This window comes from Scyliorhinus canicula, chromosome 15 (genome assembly GCF_902713615.1).
Source record: "Scyliorhinus canicula chromosome 15, sScyCan1.1, whole genome shotgun sequence".
Lineage (NCBI taxonomy): Eukaryota > Metazoa > Chordata > Chondrichthyes > Carcharhiniformes > Scyliorhinidae > Scyliorhinus > Scyliorhinus canicula.
In genome coordinates this window covers 46662314-46687357 of record NC_052160.1, presented here as the reverse complement: position 1 = coordinate 46687357, position 25044 = coordinate 46662314, and the positions used below count along the sequence as shown (strand labels likewise).

Here is a 25044-nt window from a genome sequence, read left to right as displayed (position 1 = left end):
GCTAATGAACCCAAAATTAAAAGTATGGCAAACTGTGACCAAGGACTGTGGAAGATTAAGACGAGAGGATAGGTTAACAGGTCACAGCTGCAGTTCAATGTAAAAAAAATATGAAGTGAAACAAATAGCAGAATGCAGGAATTAGACCTTACGTGCTTGCATTTTAATTGGAAATAAAGCAAGAGGATATGCTTCATGTTATTATGATTACGGACCAGACCCTAACATTTGTTAGGAAAGCAGACAAGAACCTCAAACATTTTTTTTAGAATTTTAAAGCTGTGAGGAAAGGATATTTCGTTCCAGGAGTGATTCCACGGAATAATAGGTATCTTTTATATTAAAACAAACATTTTCTGAACACAAGATTAAACACATTATCACGGAAAATAGTTAAACCAATAAAATAAAAATAAATCCTTTTTACTACAAACTTGTACCTTCTCTGTCTCCATTACAGGCAAAAGCCACTTATAAATAAAATTAGCAGGGCGTCACAGTGGCACAGTGGTTAGCACTGCTGCTTACGGCTCTGAGGACCTGGGTTCGATCCTGGCCCTGGCTCACAGTCTGTATGAAGTTTGCACATTCTCCCAGTGTCTGCGTGGGTTTCAACCACACAACCCAAAGATGTGCAAGTTAAGTGGATTGGCCACACTAAATTGCCCCTCAATTGGAAAAAAATATTTGGCTAATCCAAATTTATTTTAAAATAGATAAATGAATAGTTAGCAGCCACAGGGTTATTTGCCATATACTTGCCTAGAGATTTCTGGAAAGATTGCTTGGAGAGACAGACCCTTTCAGGATATAGCCTGCAGAACCTTGTCTCTGTCAGACCACTGCTCAACCTGACAGCATTTAGCAAAACAAACTGCTGCTTGCCACTTGCTGTGGTGGAGATGAACCAGACAAACCACAATCCAAAACAAGTCCTCAACAGCCGATCAGCTCGTATGGTATCAACGGCTACCACGGCGGATGAAAGCTGCAGCAGTAGCGAGATCCTGGTTCCCCTGCCACTGGAACTGATCTACCCTCTTTCAAGGACTGTTTGTCTCATGATATGCAACTGCACACCCACGTTAAAAGATGTCTCACACCAGGTCTCTACCTACAAGAAACCAGCACAGCCTCCACGCAGATCGGTGAAAGGTGAAGGAGACAGGACCAAGAAATACCTAGCTTTGGACTAGAATGTAGACGGTGGAGTTTGCTTCAGTCACAGGAACAGGAGACCTATTCTGCTCACCCCACATTGACAAACGGCTAGAAAAAATGCTGAATTTCAGAACCTGGACGAACACGCATGGATAATGAGCAAAACAATCAACTGGAACAGAGAACTTCCTTGTTGCCAGTGAACTCAAGCACTTCAACATTGACGGTGCGTCCTGCAAGACACCCAACTGGCAGGCAAAGGACTACTTCGGGAAAATGGTGCTGGTTACACTTTCGTTTGGAGGGGAAAACACAAGGATCAGCCCAGGATGCATGGATTTGATTTCGCCATCAGGAACAAACTCATCAATCGACCTTCGGAGCTCCGTATTGGCATCAACAAGCACCCCGTGAGCCACCGTTTCCAACTAGCCAAGAACCAACAGGTCTTGAGTCCATGCACACCAACCCTTTATGTCAATGATGAGTCCAAAGAAGGTTTCTACTCAACCCTGGACACCATACTCTCCTACATTCCGAAGGAAGATACGATCATCCTCCTTGGGTACTTCGATGCCAGGATTGGAAAGGACTCTCAAATCTGGAAAGGATCCACTGGAAAGGAAGGAGTTGGGAATTGCAACTCCAACAGAGTTCTCCTGCTCACCAAATGCGTGGAACATCAGCTTATCAATAACACACTATTCCATCAAAAATGCAAATTCAAGACTTCCTGGAGATGTCCACGATCATAGCACAGGCACATGATCAACTTCGCCATTGAACGATCCCATGACCAAAAGGATGCCATCATCACCAAAGCAATGACCAATGCGGATGTCTACTGGATAGACCACCGGCTCATCCGCTCCTCTATGTCCATCAAACTCCACCAGAAGCAGCAGAAGATGAAGGAAACAGTTCAGGAAAAAGATCAACATTGAGCAGCTTCAAGAGCCAAGCATGCAAGTGAACTTCCAACAATGTCTTCTCCAAAATATCCAATGTGCCCATTATAATGCAGTGGAGGAAACCTGGAAAGAGCAGAAGGCCATCATCTCAAGCTGTGAGGAAACCATCGGCTACAAGACCAGGAAACACCAAGACTGGTAGGACGACAGCGACCACACCATCCAAGACCTCATCGATGAGAAGTGGAAAGTTCTCCATGCCTGGCAAAACAACATAACCAGTGAGGCAAAGCGAAGAGCTCATCAATTAGTCACAGTGAAGGTACAAAAAATAACTAGGGAAATCGAGAACTTTGGTGGACTGAGAAAGCTAAGGGGCTGCAACTTCTTGCTGACAAGAATGACACCCGGGCTTCATCAGTGCCACCACGGCTATACGTGGACCCAATCTGGTGCAGAGTAAGGACGGAAACCCTTTCGATAGAGAGAACACGTCAGAACTCCTTAAATGTTATACAATCACAGATGAGGAAGAGTCGGAGGAAATTCCCCCAACAGCTCATCAAAAATGATCTTGGGCTTCCATCAAGCATGGAGGAAGTCAAAGCCGCCAATAAACACATGAAGAATGGATAAGCCTCCAGGAATGGACAGGTTCCCAGCAGAGATTTTCAAAAAGGAGAAGAGATCACCCATCATCTCCATCCATTGTTGCTGACAATCTGGGACACAGAAAAAGTCCCTACTGACCTTGGGGATGCCGTCAGCGTCACCATCTTCCAGAAAAGAGACAAAGCAGACTGTGTGAACTACTGAGGAATCTCCCTACTCTCCATCGGCAAGAGGATCCCCTCCCAAATATTCGCGAGCCGCCTTCCCCCAGTCTCTGATGAAATCCATTCAGGAAGCCAGAATAGCTTCCAATCAAACAGTGGAACAGCAGACGTCATTTTCATTACTCGACAACTTCCAGAGAAGAGAAATGCCAGGAGCAACACCAACCACTCTACATGGCCTTCATCGATATGACCAAGGCATTTGACTCTGTGAATCGAGAAGTTCTGTCAAAGGCCAGCTGTCCAGAGAAATTCATCATCATCCTCTGACTCCTCCACGACTAGATGTCGGCAACAGTGCTCACCAATGGAAAAATGATAGAAACTTTCAAGGTTAAGACTGGAGTCAAGCAGGGATATGTCATCACCCCATCCTTTTCTCCAGTTTCATCACCACCATCCTTCACCTCGTCAAGATCAAGCGTTCCAGGAGTGGACATCGTCTACAGGATGGATGGAAATCCAAGATGAAAATAATACTGACATTGCTCGTGGAGCTTCAGTATGCAGATGACTTTGTCATCTCCAACTTCTCAGAAGAGAATCTCCAAGCCATGCAGTATACCTTCGGGGAAGCATACCAAAGAATCAGTCACAGCCTCAACCTCCAATGAAACTCCTTTACTAACTCAGGTCCTTTACTAACTCGCCTCAGGACAAGGTCCAGTCTCTCCATCAAGATCAACGGAGAACCCCTCCCAAATGTGGAACATTTCCCACACTTGGTAAGCCACCTTTCCTCTAAGGCTGACATCGGTGCGGCGATCCATTATTGTATCCAATTCATAAACGCCTCCTTCGGACACCCAAGGATGAGAGTCTATGATGACCGGGATATCCATGCTGATAACAATTGTACAAGGCGTCGTCCTCCCAACTCTTCTATATGACTCAGAAATTTGGACTATGTACCGATGCCACCTCAAAGCCCTGGAGAGGTACGATCAACACTGTTCTCCAAATTCTCCACAGTTGGGAGGACAGGCATATTAACCAGTATCTTTGAAGGAGCCAAGAGTACCATCATTGAGGCCATGATCATCCAAAACCAATTCCGCTGGGTCAGCCACGTGCTTAGGATGTCAGAGTCCCGACTTCCAAATCACATCTTTTTTGTCAAACTCAAGGAAGGCCTCCAAACAAGAGGAGGACAACGGATGCACTTCAAGGCACCCTGATGGCTTACTTCAAGAAATGTAACATCAACACTTGGGAGACCCTTGCTCAGAAGAGACCTACTTGATGGAACCTCTGATTGAACGGACACAATTCTTCAAGGACAACCAACAAGAGGAGGTCGAGAAAAAACGCCCGAGAAAGAAATACCAGCAATCTAGAGTCCAAGGACGATCCCACTTTCTGGAAACATCTGCCAAGTGTGCAGTTGAAGATGCAGCTCTAGGATCGGGTTCATCAGCCATGCAAGAACTCATGGAAACCATGACCAATAACACGGAATTTCTTAGGTGGATAATCACACTCAACAGCGAGTGATCGCCGAAGACAACCAATTTCTTACATTCATCACATAAGATCAATGAAAGGTAAAGGCCCACACGGGTAACATCAGACATAAAGGCAAACTGAATGTCCAATTTTTTTGTGAAGAGGCATAGAATACAAAGCAATTGCATACAATTAGCAATATGCATACCTTGATAAGTAGAATATTGCGTTTCTCCATGCGTCGGGCATTTGCTTCCTGTTGTTCCCGTTTCTTCTGTTCAGAGAGAAGCTGGGTCCTCAACTTTAAAACATCATCTTGAAGCTGTTGACGAGTTTTCTCCAACATTCGAGCACTTGAATAGATAACAAGCAGCAGATTAGAAACACACAGAAGGTAGGACAAAAGACAAGTGACTTTCTTAGATTCTCATGAGGCATTTAAGTTAAAGTTATTTCCTCCAATAAAGTGAAGGTGGAACATCAGCAGGAATTGACAGACAGGGGGTTTCAGATTATCCAATCTCGCAAATTATTGGACCTGCATGCTGACAAATCCTTTATAATGGACTGTATAATGGGGTCTTGAAAGAAGTGGCTGGTAAGATGCTTGATGCATTGAGTTTAATTTTCCAAAATTACCTAGATTTGGAAAGGTTTCATTCGATTGGAAAATAGCAATTCTTTATTCAAAATTGAAAAGAGACAAAGCAGTAAACAGTAAGCCAGTTATCTTAACATCTGTCATATCAAAAATGTTAAAAGGTATGAGTAAATATATTATTTCAGGGCACATCAAAAAATTGTTATTGTAAAGCAGGCAAGTTCTAAGGTCCAGCCACTTTGGGAATCCAGGGAAAAAGTAAGCATGCAAGATAAGGGTGGAGGTGTGCATGATGTAGGATTGGGGTTGGGAATCTGTGGGGTAGTCAAGGGGATGACATAGTTACCCAGAATTTAGAAGTGATTGTAATTCTTCTAACTCTTCCTGGGTAACTATTTGTGCAGTATAGTCAGAACATCCGAAGTCTCTGATGGTGAAATCAGCCAGAGTAGTTCTTTCTTCGAACACATGAACTCGGAGGAGTAGAAAATTTAGCCTCTCAAGCCCACTCCACCGTTCAATATGATCATGGTCGATCCCATCCCGGCCTCAACTTCACCGTCCTTTATGTTCTCCATAACCCTTCAACCCATTACCAATTAAAAATCTGTCTAACTCCTCCTTAAATTTAGTCACTGTCCCTGCATCCACTCTACTCAGGGGTAGTGAATTCCACAGATGCACAACCCTTTGGGAGAAGGAGTTTCTTTAATATTTTTGCTGAGAGTCATGAATTTCCCCTTTTAACTGTCTGCCACTAGTTGTTTTCTGCCTTTTAAATCTAGAAACATAGAAAATAGAAGCAGGAGAGACCATTCAGCCCTTCGAGCCTGCTCCGCATTCATTATGATCATGGCTGATCATCAAGTTCAATACCTGATCCCGCCTTCCCCCCATATCCCTTGATCCCTTTAACCCCAGAGCTACATCTAATTCCTTCTTGAAATTACACAATATTTTGACTTCAATTACTCTATGGTAGTGAATTCCTCAGATTCGCTACACTCTGGGTGAAGAAATTCTCATCACCTTGGTCCAAATACCTGCAATACCTGACCATGAAGTGCCGCCCATACTACCTTCCACGCGAGTTCACTTCAGCCAACATCACAGCGGTCTACAATTCACCCCAGGCAGAAGTGAAGAAGGCGCTAGACGAACTAGACACCGTTACAAACAACAAAAAAACAGAACACCCGGAGGCCTTGTTCACCGTGGCTCGGGACTTCAACAAGGCCAACCTCAAGAGTGTACTGCCAAAATTCCACTAGTACATCTCCTGTCCCACCAGTGCACCCCTCCCCGATGAACTCAATGCATTCTACGATCAGTTCGAGCAGGAAAGCATCGATCCACTGTCAAGTGCCCCAGAAACCTAAAACACACCCATACCCACCGTCACAGCTTCCGAAGTCAGATCGGCCTTCCTGAAAGTGAACCCTCGGAAGGTGACGAGTCCGGGTGGGATCCTTGGTCGTGCACTCAGAGCCTGCGCGGGCCAGTTGGCAGATGTGTTCGTGGACATCTTTAACCTGTCCCTACTCAGCTCCGAAGTCCCCACCTGCTTCAAGAAGACCACCATCATATCAGTGCCAAAGAAGAACCAGGCAACGTGCTTCAATTACTACCGTCCGGTGATGAACTGCTTAGAGAGGTTGGTCATGAAGCGCATCAACTGTCCGACCCAAGGATGGCAAATTTTATTTTCTCCAGCCTAAGAAATTTCACCAGGTCGGATTTCAGCCAGTCTGCAGCCTTGGTGGGCCTGCCAATCGCCAGCAGAACAGGATTCACCAGTGGGCGACCAAGGAGGCAAAGGTTAGGGCGTCAGCCACCCTTCCCATGAAGAGTTCTGAGTTCTGGCTTATCGGATACCCCGAATATAGTTACTTTTGGGTATGGCTACACCCTCACTCCCACTACTTTAGACATGGCTTCAATGAAGGTTGTGAAGTATCCGACAAGTCTGGGACAAGCTCAGAACATGTGGATGCGTTTGGCCCAGCCTACCTGGCACCGTTCTCATTTGTCCACAGCCTTTGGGTAGAACCCACTCATTCGAGTTCTGGTTAGGTGTGCTCTGTACGCCATCTTTAGCTGCGTTAAGCGCAGCCCTGCACATGTGGAAGTGAAGTTTGCCTTGTGCAGTGCTTTGATCCAGGGTCCTTCCCCTATCGCTATGTCTCGTTCCTCCTCCCACTGTTTCCTTGTCTCATCTGGGGGATAGGGGGAAATCGCCTACATCCAGAGGTTCTTCTACCAACAGGTGTCCTGGTATCTGGGGATACATCATTGTTTCTTTGCGGAGAAAGTTTTTGATCTGAAAGTATCTCAGGTTGTTTCTTCTTGGTAGCTGGAACCTCTCCTTGAGTTCCCCTAGAGGCCTTGGGGGTGCAGATTGGGAGGGATCTGAACAGGAAGAGGAACCTGGGTAGCACGTTCATTTTTATCATCTGTATTCTCCCTACAAGGGAGTGGGCCCCATCTCTGCAGGTCCTCTTTGACTTCCTCCACCAGACTTTTGTGGATCCGTGTCCAGTAGTGGGTTATTTGGATCCCCAGGTAGCATAATTTGGTCTGGGCCTGCTTAAACAGCATTCCCCGAGGTGAGGAGGAATTTCTTCACATGTAGAGTAATGAATCCCCTCCCTCCCTGAGTTCTGCGGAAGTTCAATCACAGAGCACCATTCAAGACAAATCAATAGGTTTCTGGATACAAATGACATCAAGGGATATATGGACAGTGGGGAAAAATGGCGTAGAGGTAGATGAACAGCCGTGATCTGCTTGACTGGGGAAGCAAGCTTGATGGGTCAAATGGCCTCCTCCTTTTCATATGTTCCTCACATAGATTTCGGCCACTGCTTTTGATAAGAATATATCTGTGAGCTAAATTAATATCCTTAAAACATTTTTTGACTTGTCAGACAAGAACGTGGAAAGGCAAAATGAAAATGCTCCAAATTAGTGGGAAAAATCAAATGGGTGATCTGTGGGTCAAAAAGGAAAAAAAAAATTTAAGGAAATGGGATGAGTATGGTTGAACAGAATCAGGTCAAAAATAGAGTAGGAGCATCAGATGAAAATTGGAGCAAGATAAAACAGATGCAAATATACTCCAAAAGGTGCTTATATGTTTTTGCTACCTCAACCCTCCCTATCGATTTTCAGCATTTTCCTGTGAAATATTAAAAGAACACGAGAGTAATGAAATAAACTATTCATGTGACCCAAAAGGAGTCAAGCATCAGAATAACCAAGAAATATTTAACATGTCAAATGGTTGCTTCTAGGATGAGTGGAAGGAAACTAACAATATTTCAAACCTATATTGTATATGCTCCGGGATTTATATGCAAGTGAAATAGACATTCCAGGTGGGTTTATGTGACTGAAAACTGTTAAGTACCTCTTAGGATACTTGGGAAGACAAGAGGAATTGTGTAAAGTAAAGATGGTCTGCTTGAGAGAGTTCAGAATCAGAAAACAGACTGGGATAAACAGGCAAATCAAATTCTCATATTTCAAAAGATTCAGAATCACGCTGGCAGTCCGATCAATTAGTCTTACTTTTATAATCAGTATTGTCATGGGAGTGTCCCTTTAAGAAATGTTTTTGTCTTATAACATGGCTTCAGTGATGTCATTGTGTGGGTGGAGCTGGGCTGTGGCTCTGGGAGTTGGTTTTACTTTTGTTTTGAGTTTGAACTGATTTTATTCTGCACAGATTGAAAGAAGGTTTTTCTCTATCTGCATTTTAAAAGCTGTTTCCATATTGCTTGATAACTTGAAACTGTTTTCTGTAAGAAATTCAAACCTGCTTTTGGAAAGAAAACAGGAGCATCCATACTAGGCCTTGAGTGCTATGTGCTGGGCCACACCTTTGAAAAATCTTTCTTGTTTACGGGACCTTGTTATTAAATTGGAACAGCTAAAGGGGGAATTTATTAAGGATTATACATAGAGTACTGTAGCTGTGTCGGGTATTTATGTTGGCAGTTGATAAAAATGCTTACTTATAAAAATGTTAACTAAGTTTGCAGAATAAACTTTGTTTTTGATTAAAAATGCTTAAGGCACTTTCTCTCCCTGCAGCCATCTTGTGTTGGCGTTGCCTGCGGAGCCGCTCTTCCGCTCGCCGCCGCTCCGTGACATCCCTCACACCTCCTGGGCTCCCCATTCACCGCGTTCCTCAGGCTAAGGCAGCAGGGGCGGCCACAGCGGCAGGCAAGATGGTTGCAGGCAAGACGACGAAAAAGTAATTGGAGTCCATCAACTCCAGGCGCCAGCTGGTTATGAAAAGTGGCAAATATGTGTTGGGCTACAAACAGACTTTGAAAATGATTCGTCAAGGCAAAGCCAAGCTGTTTATTCTTGCTAACAACTGTCCAGCCTTGAGGAAATCTGAGATTGAGTACTACGCTATGTTAGCCAAAACTGGTGTGCATCACTATAGCAGCAACAACTGCTTGTGGTAAGTACTACAGAGTGTGCACATTAGTGATCATTGATCCTGGTGATTCTGACATCACCAGGAGCATGCCAGAGTAATTCAGTGAAAAATAATCCAGCCACTGTTATATTTTGGAAATAAAGTTACAATATAAAAAGAAAAAAAAATGCTTAAGGCCTCTATAACACCTGAAAGGCAGGCCCTTGTTCTCATCATAACCAAAATCAACAAACAGTTGTAGGTCAGGTGGACTACATGATTTTCTAAACCCTGGCCCATAACAGTATAATCAATAATCAGAAACTAAACAAAAGAGCAAATAGAAAATAACTGAACAAAACAGTAACTCGGAGCATGAGAAGCCTTGATCTTGCCTGACGGACCAAAGACTTTGTTTTTGAGGAAGGGACATCTCAAATTGAGAGGGAAGGAGTGTGGAATTGTGTGATAGCAGAAACCAACATAATAATTTTATCCCATGCAGGGTGTGAATCTGAGACATTCTGAGTCTACATAGTTCAATTCAGCGATGAGCTATGCACATCATGTAGTTCATCTATCAAAAGAGAAGCCTTACAACACCATGTTAAAGTCCAACAGGTTTGTTTCAAATCACTAGCTTTTGGAGCACTGCTCCTTCCTCAGGTGAAGGAGCAGTGCTCCGAAAGCTAGTGATTTGAAACAAACCTGTTGGGACTTTAACCTGGTGTTGTAAGGCTTCTTACTGTGCCCATCCCAGTCCAACGCCGGCATCTCCACATCATATCAAAAGAGATTTCCGCAATTATTTTAATAGTTTGCTGCATGTCAAATATTTAAAATTCAGTGCCTTATTTCATGCAGTAAAATAAAACTTTTCCTACAGAAAAGGTAATTTGAGGTCATATTTAAAGAATGAGCATTTTATCATTTTAATTTATACTGCATGCAGTTCATAGAAATTCTGATGAGCATTCTTGGTCGATTTATACATGATTTGCCAATACAGGTTATGCATCTATTTCCCAAAACTGTGCATAAACAAGCAATTGACTGACATAGCCTTTTATCAGTGGAGATGCATCCTCGGATCAAGGATGAAATGTTACGATATATGCTCGCAAAACGCTATTTAACTAAATTATCTTTTAATAATGTGTCACACTTCACGTATCTGAAGATTTCCCCATTTCTATCCTCCTCGCTTTTTACAGTACTTCCTTCCTCACAAACTGAAATAGAAATTTGGAAGTATAACGCATCTCTCCCTTTGCAAGTAAGTCTATAAGTATATATCTCACAATCTTAAGGTGCTTAGTTACTTGTCACATTATATTTGCACTGAATTTCACATTAAAAAACCTATCAAACAGATGTTTATGGTATGCAATCATAAATATGTTTATTATCTCTAAATATTGGGCCATTATTTAGATAACAGGAGAAAAACAAACAATACATTTTTCCAGCATTTTATTAAGTACAAATTGCACTAGGAGACAGATGGAAATTTTCAGCATTATCTGATGATGATAGTTTAAATCAGTGTTTTGCAAATGCTTTTTTCCCAGGACCCACTTTTGCCAAACAACCGACCTTCATTACCCTTGCCAGCCAACCTTCGTGACAGACGCCACGTTCACTTACCTTTAATATGAAAGGGGAGCCTGCTTGGTCCTCACAATCTCACTGCAATCAAATTCACAGAAGGGGAGGGAATTGCGCAGATCAGTTGCAGACTTCAGCCAGTTCCTTTGTACCGTCTTAGTGAGAACAGAAATTCAACCTTGCACATGTAGGTCGCCGTGAGGGACAGCAGCAACAAAATGCTTGTTTTACTCAGCACTGGATGCTCCTGGGAGATGCTACCCCAGAATACTGACAGTGTCATGGGATTTTGATGTGTTTTAATGTTCTGTCACAGGTCAGTACAACAGCTAGCCTTTTCATTTGGACTCAGCTATAAGTTAATAACTGACCCTGGGGTCAATTTTTCACCCACCACTTCTCTTTCAAAATCTGAAACTTCTCCTCTCACTTCCCAGTACTTCCCTGCATATAACGCACATGAGCTTTGCATCGTTATTTGCATTAGGACAATTGACAAAACCATGTCTTAAGAAATCATCTTTGTACTGCTTTACTCATGGCTTAAGTTTCTTTTGTAGGCTGTTAACCATAGGCCCTACAGATCTGTACAGAGCTAACACAAGCACTGTTCTGTCCTAACGTGGATTCCACTGAGCAGCTCTCTCCAACAGATGCAGATGGGAGAACCTGGCCTGTCGGTACTCTGCTGGTTTGTGCCTCTGGCCATCTCTTCATTGTAAGACAACAATTCATCTTCACAGTACCCTTGCTTTGCTTGCGAGCAGCTAGAATGTGGAAGAATTTCTTCTCCATAATTTGGAGCCAAAACTACGTGCATACAAGGCGCTTAAAAGCTTAGGGTCGGAAGACTGCACACGGCCTCATTTCCTTCTCATTTAAAAGGCAACATCAGCCCCCATTCTCAATAAAAATGCCGGTAGCGGCCATTGGGCACTTTTCCTGCTATCGGGACCACTGTAGGAATGCTCCATGACCCTTCCGTCACCCACCCGCAACCCTCACTTTTAAAAACACTGATTTAAACTATAGGTTATTGTTTCAATAAACGCCCTTCAATTTTAGGCCTAGTTGGTGAGTTAGGGATTAATCTTTTTTTTTGTACAATGCAGACTTGGAGATAGAGTAATAAAGCAGCAGCAATAAATTCACTAAAACCCTGTATGAAAATAAGGAACAGCAGATAACTGCATAAAATTCAGACACTGAACAGAGTTCAATACGGACCTGTATAAAATACAAAAGAGCCTAATGTGTAACCTTTAGAAGGGTTGGAACAAAAGTAATTCTTTGAACCTCATAACTTTGGAATGTTAATTTCATTTTCTTTTCTTAGACTATTTTATATTTGAATAAATAAAAAGAAACAGTAGTCCATTCAACCGTATGTCATAATAAAGAAGCTCTATCATTGTTAAAATTACATTTCAGCTACTCCATGGGCATAATGAGTGGGTTCACCTATTCAATTAACCTCAATCAGGAAGGATTCAGGACATCAAAATTCAAAATTATGGAAATGAACAGGAATTAATTAATTAGCATTCCAAACAAAATGAATAGAAAGGAGAAGAATACAGGAAAAACAACTGGTTGAACCAATTTGTTGCTGTAACTGTGACACTGTGAGAACTCACACCCCTTTCAGCAGACTCAACAGACAGGGTACCTTTTCTTAAACAAAGGAAAGTCAGAGGTAACTGGTGGAGGCATTTAAACTTATGAATATATTTGATAGGGTCAAAATGATGTTTCGACCGTAGACGGTCCAAAACTGGAGGTCATAAGATAAATCCAATATGGGTTGTTAGAATGTGGAACACACTGCCACAAGTAGTTGTTGAGGCAAGCTCAATCCTATTTCCCATCAAACTGTTGACTACCTAATTTCCCACCCTGCCTCCCATATTACTGGTTTTCTCCCCTCAGGTAATGCTCCCCTCACCGCCAATAAAAACAACCCCCGACTCCTCCGTCCTTGCAAACACAACCCGTCTCCACGCTCCTGAACCTCTCCCAAGTCCTTGAACATGCCATCACCCACTAAACTGTGCCCATTTTCCTCAAATTCCATGGATGAATACCTCCAATCAGATTTCCGTATCTGCCACAGTAGCAAAACAGCTCTTCAAGTCACAAATTACAATCTGACAAAGGTAAACCATAATATCCCATCCTTCTCAATCGGTGTGCAACTGTTGATGCAATTGACTACACCAATATGTTCCAATGCCTCTCCATCATTGTCCAGCTGATTGCACTTGTCTGGTATCTAATTGTACCCAGAGAATAATTTCAATGGCTTCTTTCGTACTATTACCTCTGGTGTTTCCCAAGAATCTATCCCTATCCCGTTCTTATTTTACATCCACATGATGCCCATCCGTGCCATCGTCCAAAAACTCAGAGCCAGTTTCCAGATGTATGCAACAGCACTAAACTCTACCTCACAACCATCTCTCAACCCATCCACACTCTCTAATTTGTCCGACTGCGTGTCTAACATCAAGTACTGTATGAGCAGAAATTCCTGCCGATTCGATACTGAAAAAACTGAAGCCAATGGGCGCGATTCTCCGCCCCCCACGCCAGGTGGGGGAATAGAGGGAGGGCCTCCCGACATTTTTCATGCCCTCCCGCTATTCTCTTCCCCCCTCTCCCCCCCCAACGCCACGAATCGCCGCTTTTTACCCAATACCGTTTGGGGCATCTGAGGGCCCGATTGGCACGGCAGTACCACGGCCGTGCCAAGGGGGGCATAGGCCCGCGATCAGTGCCCACCGATCGCAGGCCGTGCTTCCGTAACGGACGCACTCTTTTCCCTCTTGCCGCCCCGCAAGATCAACCCACCACGTCTTGCGGGGCGGCTGAGGGAAAAGACAGCAACTGCGCATGCGCGGCTGACATCATCGGCCGCGTCAGCCGGCGTGACGCTTGACGTGCGGCCTTGACGACCGTCGTCAAGGCCGCGCCGCCGTGACGCACGGGGCCATGCTCCTAGCTCCGCCCGGGGGGGGAGAAGCGGCCCCGGAAGTGGGCATGAAGGCTGCCGTGGGTCACGGCCTGTCCCACGGCAGCTTTTACGATTCTCCGCATTTGCGGAGAATCTCGCCCAATGTCTTTAGTCTCCGCCATGAAATAAGCCTGGTTACCACTGGTTCCTTCCCTCTTATTGGCAACTTTGAGACGGAACTAAACTTCTCATCATGCTATATCTGACCCCAAAATGAGCTTCTGATTATATTTTCACACCATCATTAGGACTGCTTATTTTCACCTCCCTAACATTGCCTCACTTGCTTCACCTCAGCTCAACTACTGCAGAAGCTCTCATCCAAGCCTTTGCGACCTTAGGACTTGACTATTCCAACTCACTCCTGGCTGGTCTCCGATTTTCTTTCTTCTGTAAATCAGAGGTCATCTAAACTCTGCTGCATACTTTGTAACTTGCAAGAAGTTCCATTCATGAATCAGCCATATGCTTTTTGACTTACATTGGCTCCTGGTTAGCCACAGCTTCAGTTTTAAAATTATTATCCTTGTTTCAAATTACTCCACAGCCTCACCCCTCCCATTATCTATTCTCCTCCAGCCCCACAACCCTTTAAGACGTCAGTCTGTTTCTTTTTTCCCTCAAGTGTGGAAGGATTGGAAGGTTCATTATCTACCTGTTGAATGCTCCTTCCATGACAAAAATGTCCTAGAGTGGCACTTCAATCCAAAGCTTCCAGTTCAGAGGCAGGAGCAGGACCTACTGAGCAACCTTCCTCCTAACCCTCTTTACTTCCCTTTCTTCCTTTAAGGTACTGCTCAAAACCTACCTCTTTTTTGATCATCAGCCTTTTTATCCCCTGATGTAACTACAGTAGGTGCCAAATTTTATTTTATAATTCTCCAATAAACCATCTTGGGACATTTTTGCACATTGAAGGCACTTTACAAATAGTACAGATGGTTTTAAGGGAAGCCATCTAATTACATGGCGGAGATTGGAATACAAGAATACGCAGTTAGGACACAAATAACGTACCAGAAATATTGGGGAACACAGGGTTTAGCGAGAGGGAGGAACTGAGAGAAATCAATATCAGTAGGGAAATGGTGTTGGAGAAATTGATGGCACTGAAGGCCAATAAATCACCAGAGCCTGATAATCTACATCCCAGAATATTTAAGAAGTGGCCCTAAAATTCTAGGGTGTAATGGTGGTGCAGTGGTTAGCACTGCTGCCTCACGGTGTCGAGGGCCCGGGTTCGATCCCGGCCCTGGGTCATTGTCAGTGTGCAGTTTGCACATTCTCCCAGTGTCTGTGTGGGTCTCACCCCCACAACCCAAAGATGCGCAGGGTAGGTGGATTGGCCACATTAAACTTCCCCATAATTGGGAAAAAAGGAATTGGGTATTCTAAACTTTAAAAAGAGAAGTGACTCTAGAAATAGTGGATGCATTGGTGATCATCTTCCAAGATTCTATAGACTCTGCAGCAATTCCTACAGATCATAGGGTAGTTAATGTAACCCCACTATTTGAAAAATGGTTTGGAGTGTAAACAGGGAATTATAGACCAGTCAGCCTGACATCGGTAATGGGGAAAATGCTGGTCAATTATAAAAGATTTAATAGCAGAGCACTTGGAGAACAGTGGCAGGATCGGACAGAGTCAGCATGGATTTAATAAAGGGAAATCATGCTTGACAAATCTACTGGAATTCTTCGAGGATATAACTAGTAGTGTTGATGAGGAGAGCAAGTGGATGTGGTTTTTTTGAACTTTCAGAACGCTTACAACAAAATCACACGCAAGAGATTGGCACATAAAATTAAAACAGATGAATTTGGGGGTAGTGTATCGAGGTGGACAGAAACTGGTTGGCGGACAGGAAACAAAGAGTATGAATAAACAGGTGTTTTTCCCAATGGCAGGGCAGATTCGTGGAGTACTGCGGAATTAGTGCTGGAGCCACAGCTATTCACAATATATATTCATGATTTAGAGGAGAGAATTAAATGTAATGGGGTCAATTTTCCAGCCTCATTGCTCCCTGAGCACATCCCGCTATGCTTTGGGAATAGTGGGAGAGCACCTAAACAGGTTTCGCACCGGGCACCAAACACAGCTCAAAGCTCTCGGCCTGCAGAAATAAGCGCAACCTAGTTCACGCACTTGCTGGGCATGATTAGCATTTAAAGTATTGATCAGTATTAAGCCGGATTCGCCCAGCTCCCCACGGTCTCTCCACACGACCCCCCCCAACCACCACCGGAGACCAGGCCTGATGACTACAACAAGTGGCTCGGAGACCACTGGGGCCCCCAGATGTCAGGCTGGAACCGTCCAGGTGTCAGGCTGGAATGGCCAGGGTACTAGGTTGGCCATAAATTGGAAGGGAGGCGTTTTCGGGGACAATTTCGCCCAATATCTCTAAATTTGTAGATGACACAAAGCTGGGTAGGAGGGTGAGCCATGAGGAGGATGCAGAGATGCTTCAGTGTGATTTGAACAGCTTGACTGAATGGAGAAATGCATGGCAGTTGCAGCATAATGTGGATAAATGCGAGGTTATCCACTCTAGTAGCAAAAAGAGGAAGTCAGATTATAGAGGGAGTGCAGCGAAGATTTACCATACTGATTTTGGGGGTGACGAGACTGAGGTATGTGTAAACCATTTAGGATTGAGATGAGAAGAAATTTCTTCAACCTGACAATGGCAAGCCAGTGGAACTCGCCACCACAGAAAGCAGTTGTGGCCAAAACAATGTATGTGTTTAAGGAGTTAGATATAGCGCTTGGGGCTTAAAGGGGTGAAAGGATATGGGAGGGAAAGCAGTAATAGGTTAGACTTGGATGATCAGCTATTGCCATAATGAATGGCAGAGCAGGCTCAAAGGGCCGAATGGCCTACTCCTGCTCCTACTTTCTATGTTTTACTATCACATTTGTCTTTCATTATCTGCTATGGCTTTGCTGCAAGGTGCACTGATCCTGCAAAAATCTAATAATCTTTTAGTATTGTCTCAAGTAGGCTTAAATTAACACTGCAATGAAATTACTGTGAAAAGCCCCTAGTCGCCCCATTCCGGCACCTGTTCAGGTACACAGAGGGAAAATTCCTAACAATCACGTCTTTTCGGGACTTGAGGGAGGAAACCAGAGCACCCGGAGGAAACCGAAGGCAGACACGGGGCGAACGCGCAGACTCCACACAGGCAGAACCCCAAGCGGGAATCGAATCTGGAACCCTGGTGCCGTGAAGCAACAGTGCTAACCACTGTGCTACCATGCCACCCTATTTACACCAGCCTATCAAAAATTCAATACACATGCATTCACTGTCAACATTTTTTAAATCTTAATATCTGTGATAGAAATTGTCTCGTGAAAATTTGTCACTCAACCTCAGTAAAGGCACTGTAATAGACTCCAAATCAGAACTATAATCCAATTAATCTTTAAAAAATATTCATACTTATATAGCATCTTTCATGACCCAAGGGCACCCAAGAGCATTTTGCAAACAATAAAGCACTTAAGTGCAGTCACTGTTGAAATGTGGAAAACACAGCAGCCAATTTGAGCAAAGTAAGTTCCCACAAACAGTGATATGAGAACAAACAGATAATTTGCTATTTTTTGTGATGCTGATGAGGGACAAAATATTGGCCAGGACGCCCTGCTCTTTTACAAAAGTGTGCCCTGGTGCTTTACGTCCATCTTAGATAGCAGATATGGCATTGGTTTACAATATCAACTAAAAGACGGCATCTGTGACACTGCAACACACCCTCAGTGCTGCAAGGAGTTTTCAATACAAGTGGAGTTTGAACCCTCAACGTTCGAAGTCAGAGGGGAGAGTTCTACCAACCGTACCACAGCAAAAACATAAATTCTATTGAAGCTAAATGATGTTAAGATGCTATACCTTGTGCCACTTTCTCAAAGTTTGCTGATGATACGACTGTGGTGGGCCGTATCTCAAACAATAACGAATCAGACTACAGAAGGGAGATAAATGGGAGTTGCATGGTGTACCAAAAACAACCGCTCTTTAAATGTCGGAAAGACCAAGGAACTGATCATCGACTTCAGGAATAGCATGTCTGCATCAATTGCTCCGAAGTGGAGATGATCGACAGCTTTAAGTTCCTGGGGATCACCATCACCAACAGTCTGTCCTGGTCCACTCACATTGATGCAACAGTCAAGAAATCTAACAATGTCTCTACTTCCTACGGAAGCTAAAGAAATTTGGTACGTTTGCATCGAATCTCACAAATCTCTACAGGTGTGCCATAGAGAGCATCCTATCCGGCTGCATCACAGTTTGGTATGGCAACTGCTCGGCCCAAGATCGCAAGAAACTGCAGAGTGTGGTGAACTCAGCCCAATGCATCACACAAGCTTGTCACCTGCACATTGATTCTGTCTACACCTCCCGCTGCCTCAGGAAGGCAGACAGCATTATCAGAGACCGCTCCCACCCAGGGTTTGCCTTCTCCCCAACCCTTCCATCAGGCAGAAGATACAGAAGTCTGACGACCCGCACATCCAGACATAGGAACAGCTTCTTCCCCACAGATACCAGACTCCTCAATGACTCTCCCTCGGACTGATCTATTCCCTATAAGTACACTATTCATGAGTCCTATGCTGCTCTTGCTCATGTATTTGCTTTGTTTGGCCCCTTGTTCTGCACTGAAACCAATCACGGTTTGTCGATGTACCATTTGTCAAATCACTCTGTCGATTATACTGTTTGTGCCTACTATGGAGGTACTGTGTATGCTCCCTTGGCTGCAGAAAAATACTTTTCACTGTACTTCGGTACTTGTGACAATAAATCAAATCAAATCAAATATGATTTGAGCAATTTTGTTAAAACAAAGTAGCAGCTTTTTTGTTCCATAATTAATTGCATTCGAGTTAAATGACGCAGAGTTTGGACATTTCTGTGCACCCACTTCACCAAACTTCGACGGTTTGCAAAGTCAAGTTCATCATCTGAACTTCATGGTTTGCTGTGGACAACAGACCAGAGTTCACAGTGGACAGCACATTCAATCCTGGGATTCCTTGGAACCTGCGCCACTCCAAGCCAAATATGTAAATATCTAGAATTGTATCCTTCCCTTAAATTATTAGTATTTAATGGGGCATGAAAATAAGCAGATCACAAAAATCACACTTTTTAATATGTACTAGGTGATTGATTAATATTAGTCTCGTGGGTCGACAAGTAGAGCAGGTTACTTTATCTTAGCCTTTATATCAAACTGTACTTGAATCCTTTGCGTTAATTTACCAAGTCACAAATTGTCTAAAATGATCAAGGCATCATACAAAAAGGAACAAAACTAGTTTCAATCACAGTTAACTGGAATCACATCAAACCAGCACACTTGCACACTGAACTGAGATGAGAGGAGAAACTATTGCAAAAGGAGCCATTATTTTGTTAAGAAACCTCAGCATACAGACGGTTATTGGTTTTGATCAATGCTAACACAGTGATTGCTCGCACAGTTGGTAATATTTATTTTTCATGAGGTATTCTGTCTTCACATGACATTGTTATTTTCATTGAAAACAATGTGTTTATCAGACAGGATAGCCCCTGGCTAACATATATTTTTAAAAACTGGTTTTCAATGCGGTTACACACCACCTCAGAACCATTGATTGAAGTCTGGCATGGCAATCTAGCAATTGGAAACAATTATTGATGAATGGCTCCTCTTGTCTCTGTTCTAGGGCTCAGGAACTGTACAAAACTGGTTTAAATTACACAAACTGGTGATAAATCATGTTTGTGCAATAGGTCATAATGGAAAGTTAAATCATGTTGCCTTGGTGGCACAGTGGGTTTGAACAATGTCCTTTTACCTCAAGGGCCTGGGTTCAATCAGCCCACATTGATTTCAATGAAAGTCTCCAGTCTGTTGTTTCTAATGGCCTTCTAAGTGAAATAAGTCTGTCAGTTCCTTGTAAGCACTGGCCATAGGACACACTTTATTTTAGTTAAGTACTAAGTGGTACGAAATTGTGGACCACCCTCAATTGCCGGAAGTTGACTGATATGACAAATTGAAACAGGACAAATGTACAGGATTATCCATGAAGCTTGAACATACTGATGGGGAGAGTTGAATAACATTTACTACACAGGTGTATGCCAACATTCATAGAATCCCTACAACGCAGAAAGAGGCCATTCGGCCCACTGAGTCTGCGCCAACCCTCTGAGTGTACGCCAACCCTCTGAGTGTACATCCTAGCTAATCCCACTCCCCTGCCCTACCCCGTAACCCCACCTAACCTTTGGACACTAGGGCGCAATTTAGCATGGCCAATCCATCGAACCTGCACACCTTTGGACTGTGGGAGGAAGACAGAGTACTCGGAGGAAACCCACGCAGACACAGGGAGAACGTGCAAACTCCACAGTCAACCAAGGCCGGAATTGAACCCGGTTAGCAGTGCTAACCACTGTGCCACAGTGCTGCCCCATTGTGTATAATAATAATAATAATCTTTATTGTCACAAGTAGGCTTATATTAACATCACAATGAAGTTACTGTGAAAAGCCCCGAGTCGCCAAATTCCAGCACCTGTTCGGGTACACAGAGGGAGAATTCAGAATGTCAACTTTCCATAGGTAATATTCTTGATTTCACAAGGCTAAACCTAATCAATGCTCAAAAACAAGAATTGAATTTGAGGTTCTGGGGTTAAATGCAATCACTTGAAATTCCTGGCCTGTTGCAAAATTCATGGTCTGTTGCACCGCCCACCACAAAGACTTGTGTGAATCCAAAAGGATCATCATATTTCAAGGACCAATTAATAGTTTGTTGAAATTTCCACAACAGTGTGCTCCACCACTCAAAAGCACTGTAATATTCATCAAGTAGCTTCCAAGTTACAATAGCTTATTCCTAACAAAAGCAAAAAAGGCTTTATCTAAGTTGCTGGGCTAGTACTGAATCAAATGCCCAATGTTTCCATTCCTTGCCACAAAGAAATGCATAATTCCTATTTGAGAAAGTTGGCTGATTATCGTATGATCCTGGGTCAGCAAACCTTTCATCAATCATAGTTTGCATGGTCTGAGTAAAGAACACAAAATGTACAAGTCCAAAAACGGATCCGATACTCAAAATTACCAGTGCTGTCCAGACTTCACCCCAAAGGGCTCTCCTATAAGGCATGCAAAGTGCCCATACTGAGACGTACAGTATATATTCTCAGGTGCACCCTCCAAGTTTACCACTTCCCCAAGTTTGAACTGAACACACATGTCAAATAACACATCTTACATCCAGTCTCATCCTCAGAAGGACAATCCTTTCATCACCAATAAGACATCTTAATTATCCAATTTTTGACACTCTTAACACACTGACCCAAGGCATTTTGTATGTATATAAAGAGCAAGAATGCAGCCAGGGAAAAGGTTGGCCCACTCAAGGACAGAGGAGGGAATCTAAGCATGGAGCCAGAGGAAATGGGTGAGGTACTAAATTACTACTTTGCATCAGTATTCACCAAAGAGAAGGACATGATGGATGAGTCGTCCAGTCGTCTAGATAGTCTGGGGCATGTCAATATCAAAAATGAGGTAGTGTTGGGCGTCTCAAAAAACATTAAGGTAGATAAGACCCCAGGACCTAATGAGAACTACCCCAGAATACGGAGAGAGGCAAGGGAGGAAATTGCTGGGGCCTTGACAGAAATCTTTCTTCACTGGCTAAAGATGAGGTCCCAGAGAAATGAAGAGTAGCCAATGTTGTTCCTTTGTTTAAGAAGGGTAGCATGGATAATCTAGGAAATTATAGGCTGTACAGCCTTATGTCTGTGGTAGGGAAATTATTGGAAAAGATTCTTAAGAACGGGATTTACTCACATTTGGAAACAAATGGTCTTATTAGTGATAAGCAACATGATTTTGTGAAGGGGAGGTTGTGTCTCACTAAGTTGATTGAGATTTTGAGGAAGTGACGAAGATGATTGATGAAGGAAGGGCGGTGGTTGTTGTCTACATGAACTTCAGGAAAGCCTTTGACAAGGTTCCTTATGGCAGACTGGTACAAAAGATTAAGTCACGTAGGATCAGGGATGAGCTGGCAAGTTGGATACAGAACTGGCTTGGTCATAGAAGACAGAGGGTAGCAGTGGAAAGGTGCTTTTCTGAATGGAAGGCTGTGACTAGTGGTGTTCCGCAGGGATCAGTGCTGGGCCCTTTGTTGTTCATAGTATACATAAATGATTTGGGGAAAAATGTAGCTGGTCGGATTAGTAGGTTTGCGGACGACACAAAGATTGGTGCATAGTGGAGAGAATTATCAGAGGATTCAGCAGGATTTAGATCTGTTGAAGACTTGAGGGGAGAAATGGCAGATGGAGTTTAATCCGAACAAATGTGAGGTAATGCATTTTGGAAAGTCTAATAGAGATGGGAATTATACAGTAAATGGCATAACCCTTTGGAGTACTGACAGGCAGAGAAATCTGGATGTGCAGGTCCACAGATCACTGAAATTGGAACGGCAGGTGGATACGGTAGTCAAAGACATACGGCATGCTTGCCTTCATCGGTTGGGGTATTGAATATAAAAATTGGCAGCTGTACAGAACCTTAGTTATGCCACATTTGGAATATTGTGTACAATTCTGGTCGCCACACTACCAGAAGGATGTGTATGCTTTGGAGAGGGTACAGAAGAGATTTACTAGGATGCTCTGGTCTGGAGGATATTAGCTACGAGGAAAGGTTGGATAAACACGGATTGTTTTCACTGGAATGGCGGAGGTTGAGGAGCGCCCTGATAGAGGTTCACAAAATTATGAGTGGCATGGACAGAGTGGATAGTTAGGCACTTTTACCGAGAGTAGAAAAGTCAATTACTAAGGGACGTAGGTTTAAGGTGCAAGGGGGAAAGTTTAAAGGAGATGGGCAAGGCAGGTTATTTTACACAAAGAGTGGCGAGTGCCTGCAACACGCTGCCAGGGGAGGTGGTGGAAGCAGATACGACAGCTACGTTTAAGAGGCATCTTGACAAATACATGAATAGGATGGCAATAGAGGGGTGCAGACCCCAAAAGTGCAGAATGTTTTCGTTTAGACAGGCATCATGATCGGTGCGGGCCTGGAGGGCCGAAGGGCCTGTTCCTGTGCTGCACTGTTCTTTATTCTGTGTTCTCTTTGTTCTACTAGTACCAATCTGCTTGTATCCTGCCTAGGATAACTGCAACTTCCCACAGGATCAATCACATCCTGTCATTCCATGACATACCATAAATAACTTACATTGTCATACCATGCTGACCAGCATATGATGCAGCTGAAGAAACTAACTAGTTCATACCAATATATAAACCAACCTAGCAGTGACCCTCAGCTTACTTCTGTGAATGAAATGTTCAACAGCACATTGTAATATTACATATATGACAGACAACAACAAAGACATTTTAAACCTAGCTAACCTCAAGTACAATGTGATATTTTGAAAAATTATTCAGGACAAAGTTCCAAATTTCATTGACTAGGTTATTTTGCTTTAAAGGATAACTGGGTTTCAGTTGAAAAAAAATTCTGAGTGTTGACATTAACTGCAACATTTCTTCCTTTGATAAAATATCATTTCACATGTTCTACCACAAAGTCGACCTGAATGTCAGTTTGAACTACAAGATGTTTTTAAATCTTGGAACATAAGTTGCTGCATTAATAAGACTGACATTCAAAACTTGCTCAACTCAATGAACTCTCATAAGTTTGAGAATCTGCTGTTATTTCCTCACATTCAATGTTAACATTCCCTGCATTCACAATTACCATGCCTTGGCTGTGAACCCTTCAGTATGGACATCAACATGAATGTATCCTGCGCACATTTTCATGAACCAAACAGGAGGAGGCCATTCAATCGCTTAAGCCTATTCCACCATACTACGGGAGGCAGTGGCATAGTGGTATTGCTGCTAGGCTAGTAGTCCAGAGACCTGGGTTCGAATCCCACCGCGGCTGATAGCGAAATAAATTTATTAAAATCTGGAATTAAACAAAGGACACAGCACAGGAACAGGCCCTTTGACCCTGCAAACCTGTACCAGTCATGATACTAACCTCCGTCTAATGTTGACCATGAAATCCATTGTCAATTGTCATAAAAACCCATCTGGTTCACTAATATCCTTTAAGGAAAGAAATCTGTCGTCCTTACCTGGTCTGACCTACATGTGACTCCAGATCCACAGCCATGTAGATGTCTCTCAAATGCCCCCAGGGATGGGCAACAAATGCTGGCCTAGCCAGCGACGTCCACATCCCAGGAACAATTTTTTTAAAATTAGGTCACAACTAATCTGCACTTTAACTCCATTCCCCCACTTAGTCCAAACCTATTGATACCCTAACCCAACAAAATACTTACATAAAATAAATAATTGAGTCTGCAATCCCACTTCATGTTGCAGAGAGTTGATACAAATGCACAGGACGTAGGATTTCATCAAAATACCATACTTGACTACAGTATATCAGATTTTTGTCCTTTTGATGGGAGGGAAGGGAGAAGAATAATTTATGTCCCACTCTGACACCTATATTGAAGCAGTTAGTTTAATTTCAGATTGTTTTGTATAAAGTAAGGCTGATGAATATTTGCAATTTATCCCAAATATGGCATTACAACTGCGAGCAACACTTCCTTTCTCTAAAATGGAATCTCAGAGAAAGAGAAAACAAACCAACGGTAATGGAAAATCAGTAGAAGGTGGGGACATCAATATACAATGCTTGGATATTACACAACACTGAAACAAATGGGCAATTATATATGTCAACTCTAATTCTTTAACATCTTATCACTATTAGCCCATAATTCTCAAATCATTTAATCGTGACATATACTTGCTGTAAAAAAAAATCTTCAACGACCTTGGAAGGTGACACAGAGATTGCTCTTGGCAAGTTCAATTTAAGTTATAATAATGAAGAGTCAATGAAACTCACATAAAACTCATTTACCTCCAGCCATCAATAACA

General features: G+C 43.1%; 1 protein-coding gene and 1 pseudogene across 3 annotated transcripts in view; one reads left to right on the top strand and one right to left on the bottom strand.

The window, feature by feature from the left end:
- mad1l1 (mitotic arrest deficient 1 like 1) overlaps nucleotides 1–25044 on the bottom strand; it is a 1113232-nt gene that overhangs the window by 876947 nt on the left and 211241 nt on the right. For all 3 annotated transcript variants that reach the window (XM_038819492.1, XM_038819491.1, XM_038819493.1), the window contains exon 11: nucleotides 4563–4707. In XM_038819492.1, the coding sequence (XP_038675420.1) occupies nucleotides 4563–4707 (145 nt within the window). The remainder of the gene's footprint in view (nucleotides 1–4562; nucleotides 4708–25044) is intronic.
- On the top strand, nucleotides 9188–9506 carry LOC119978098 (annotated as a pseudogene).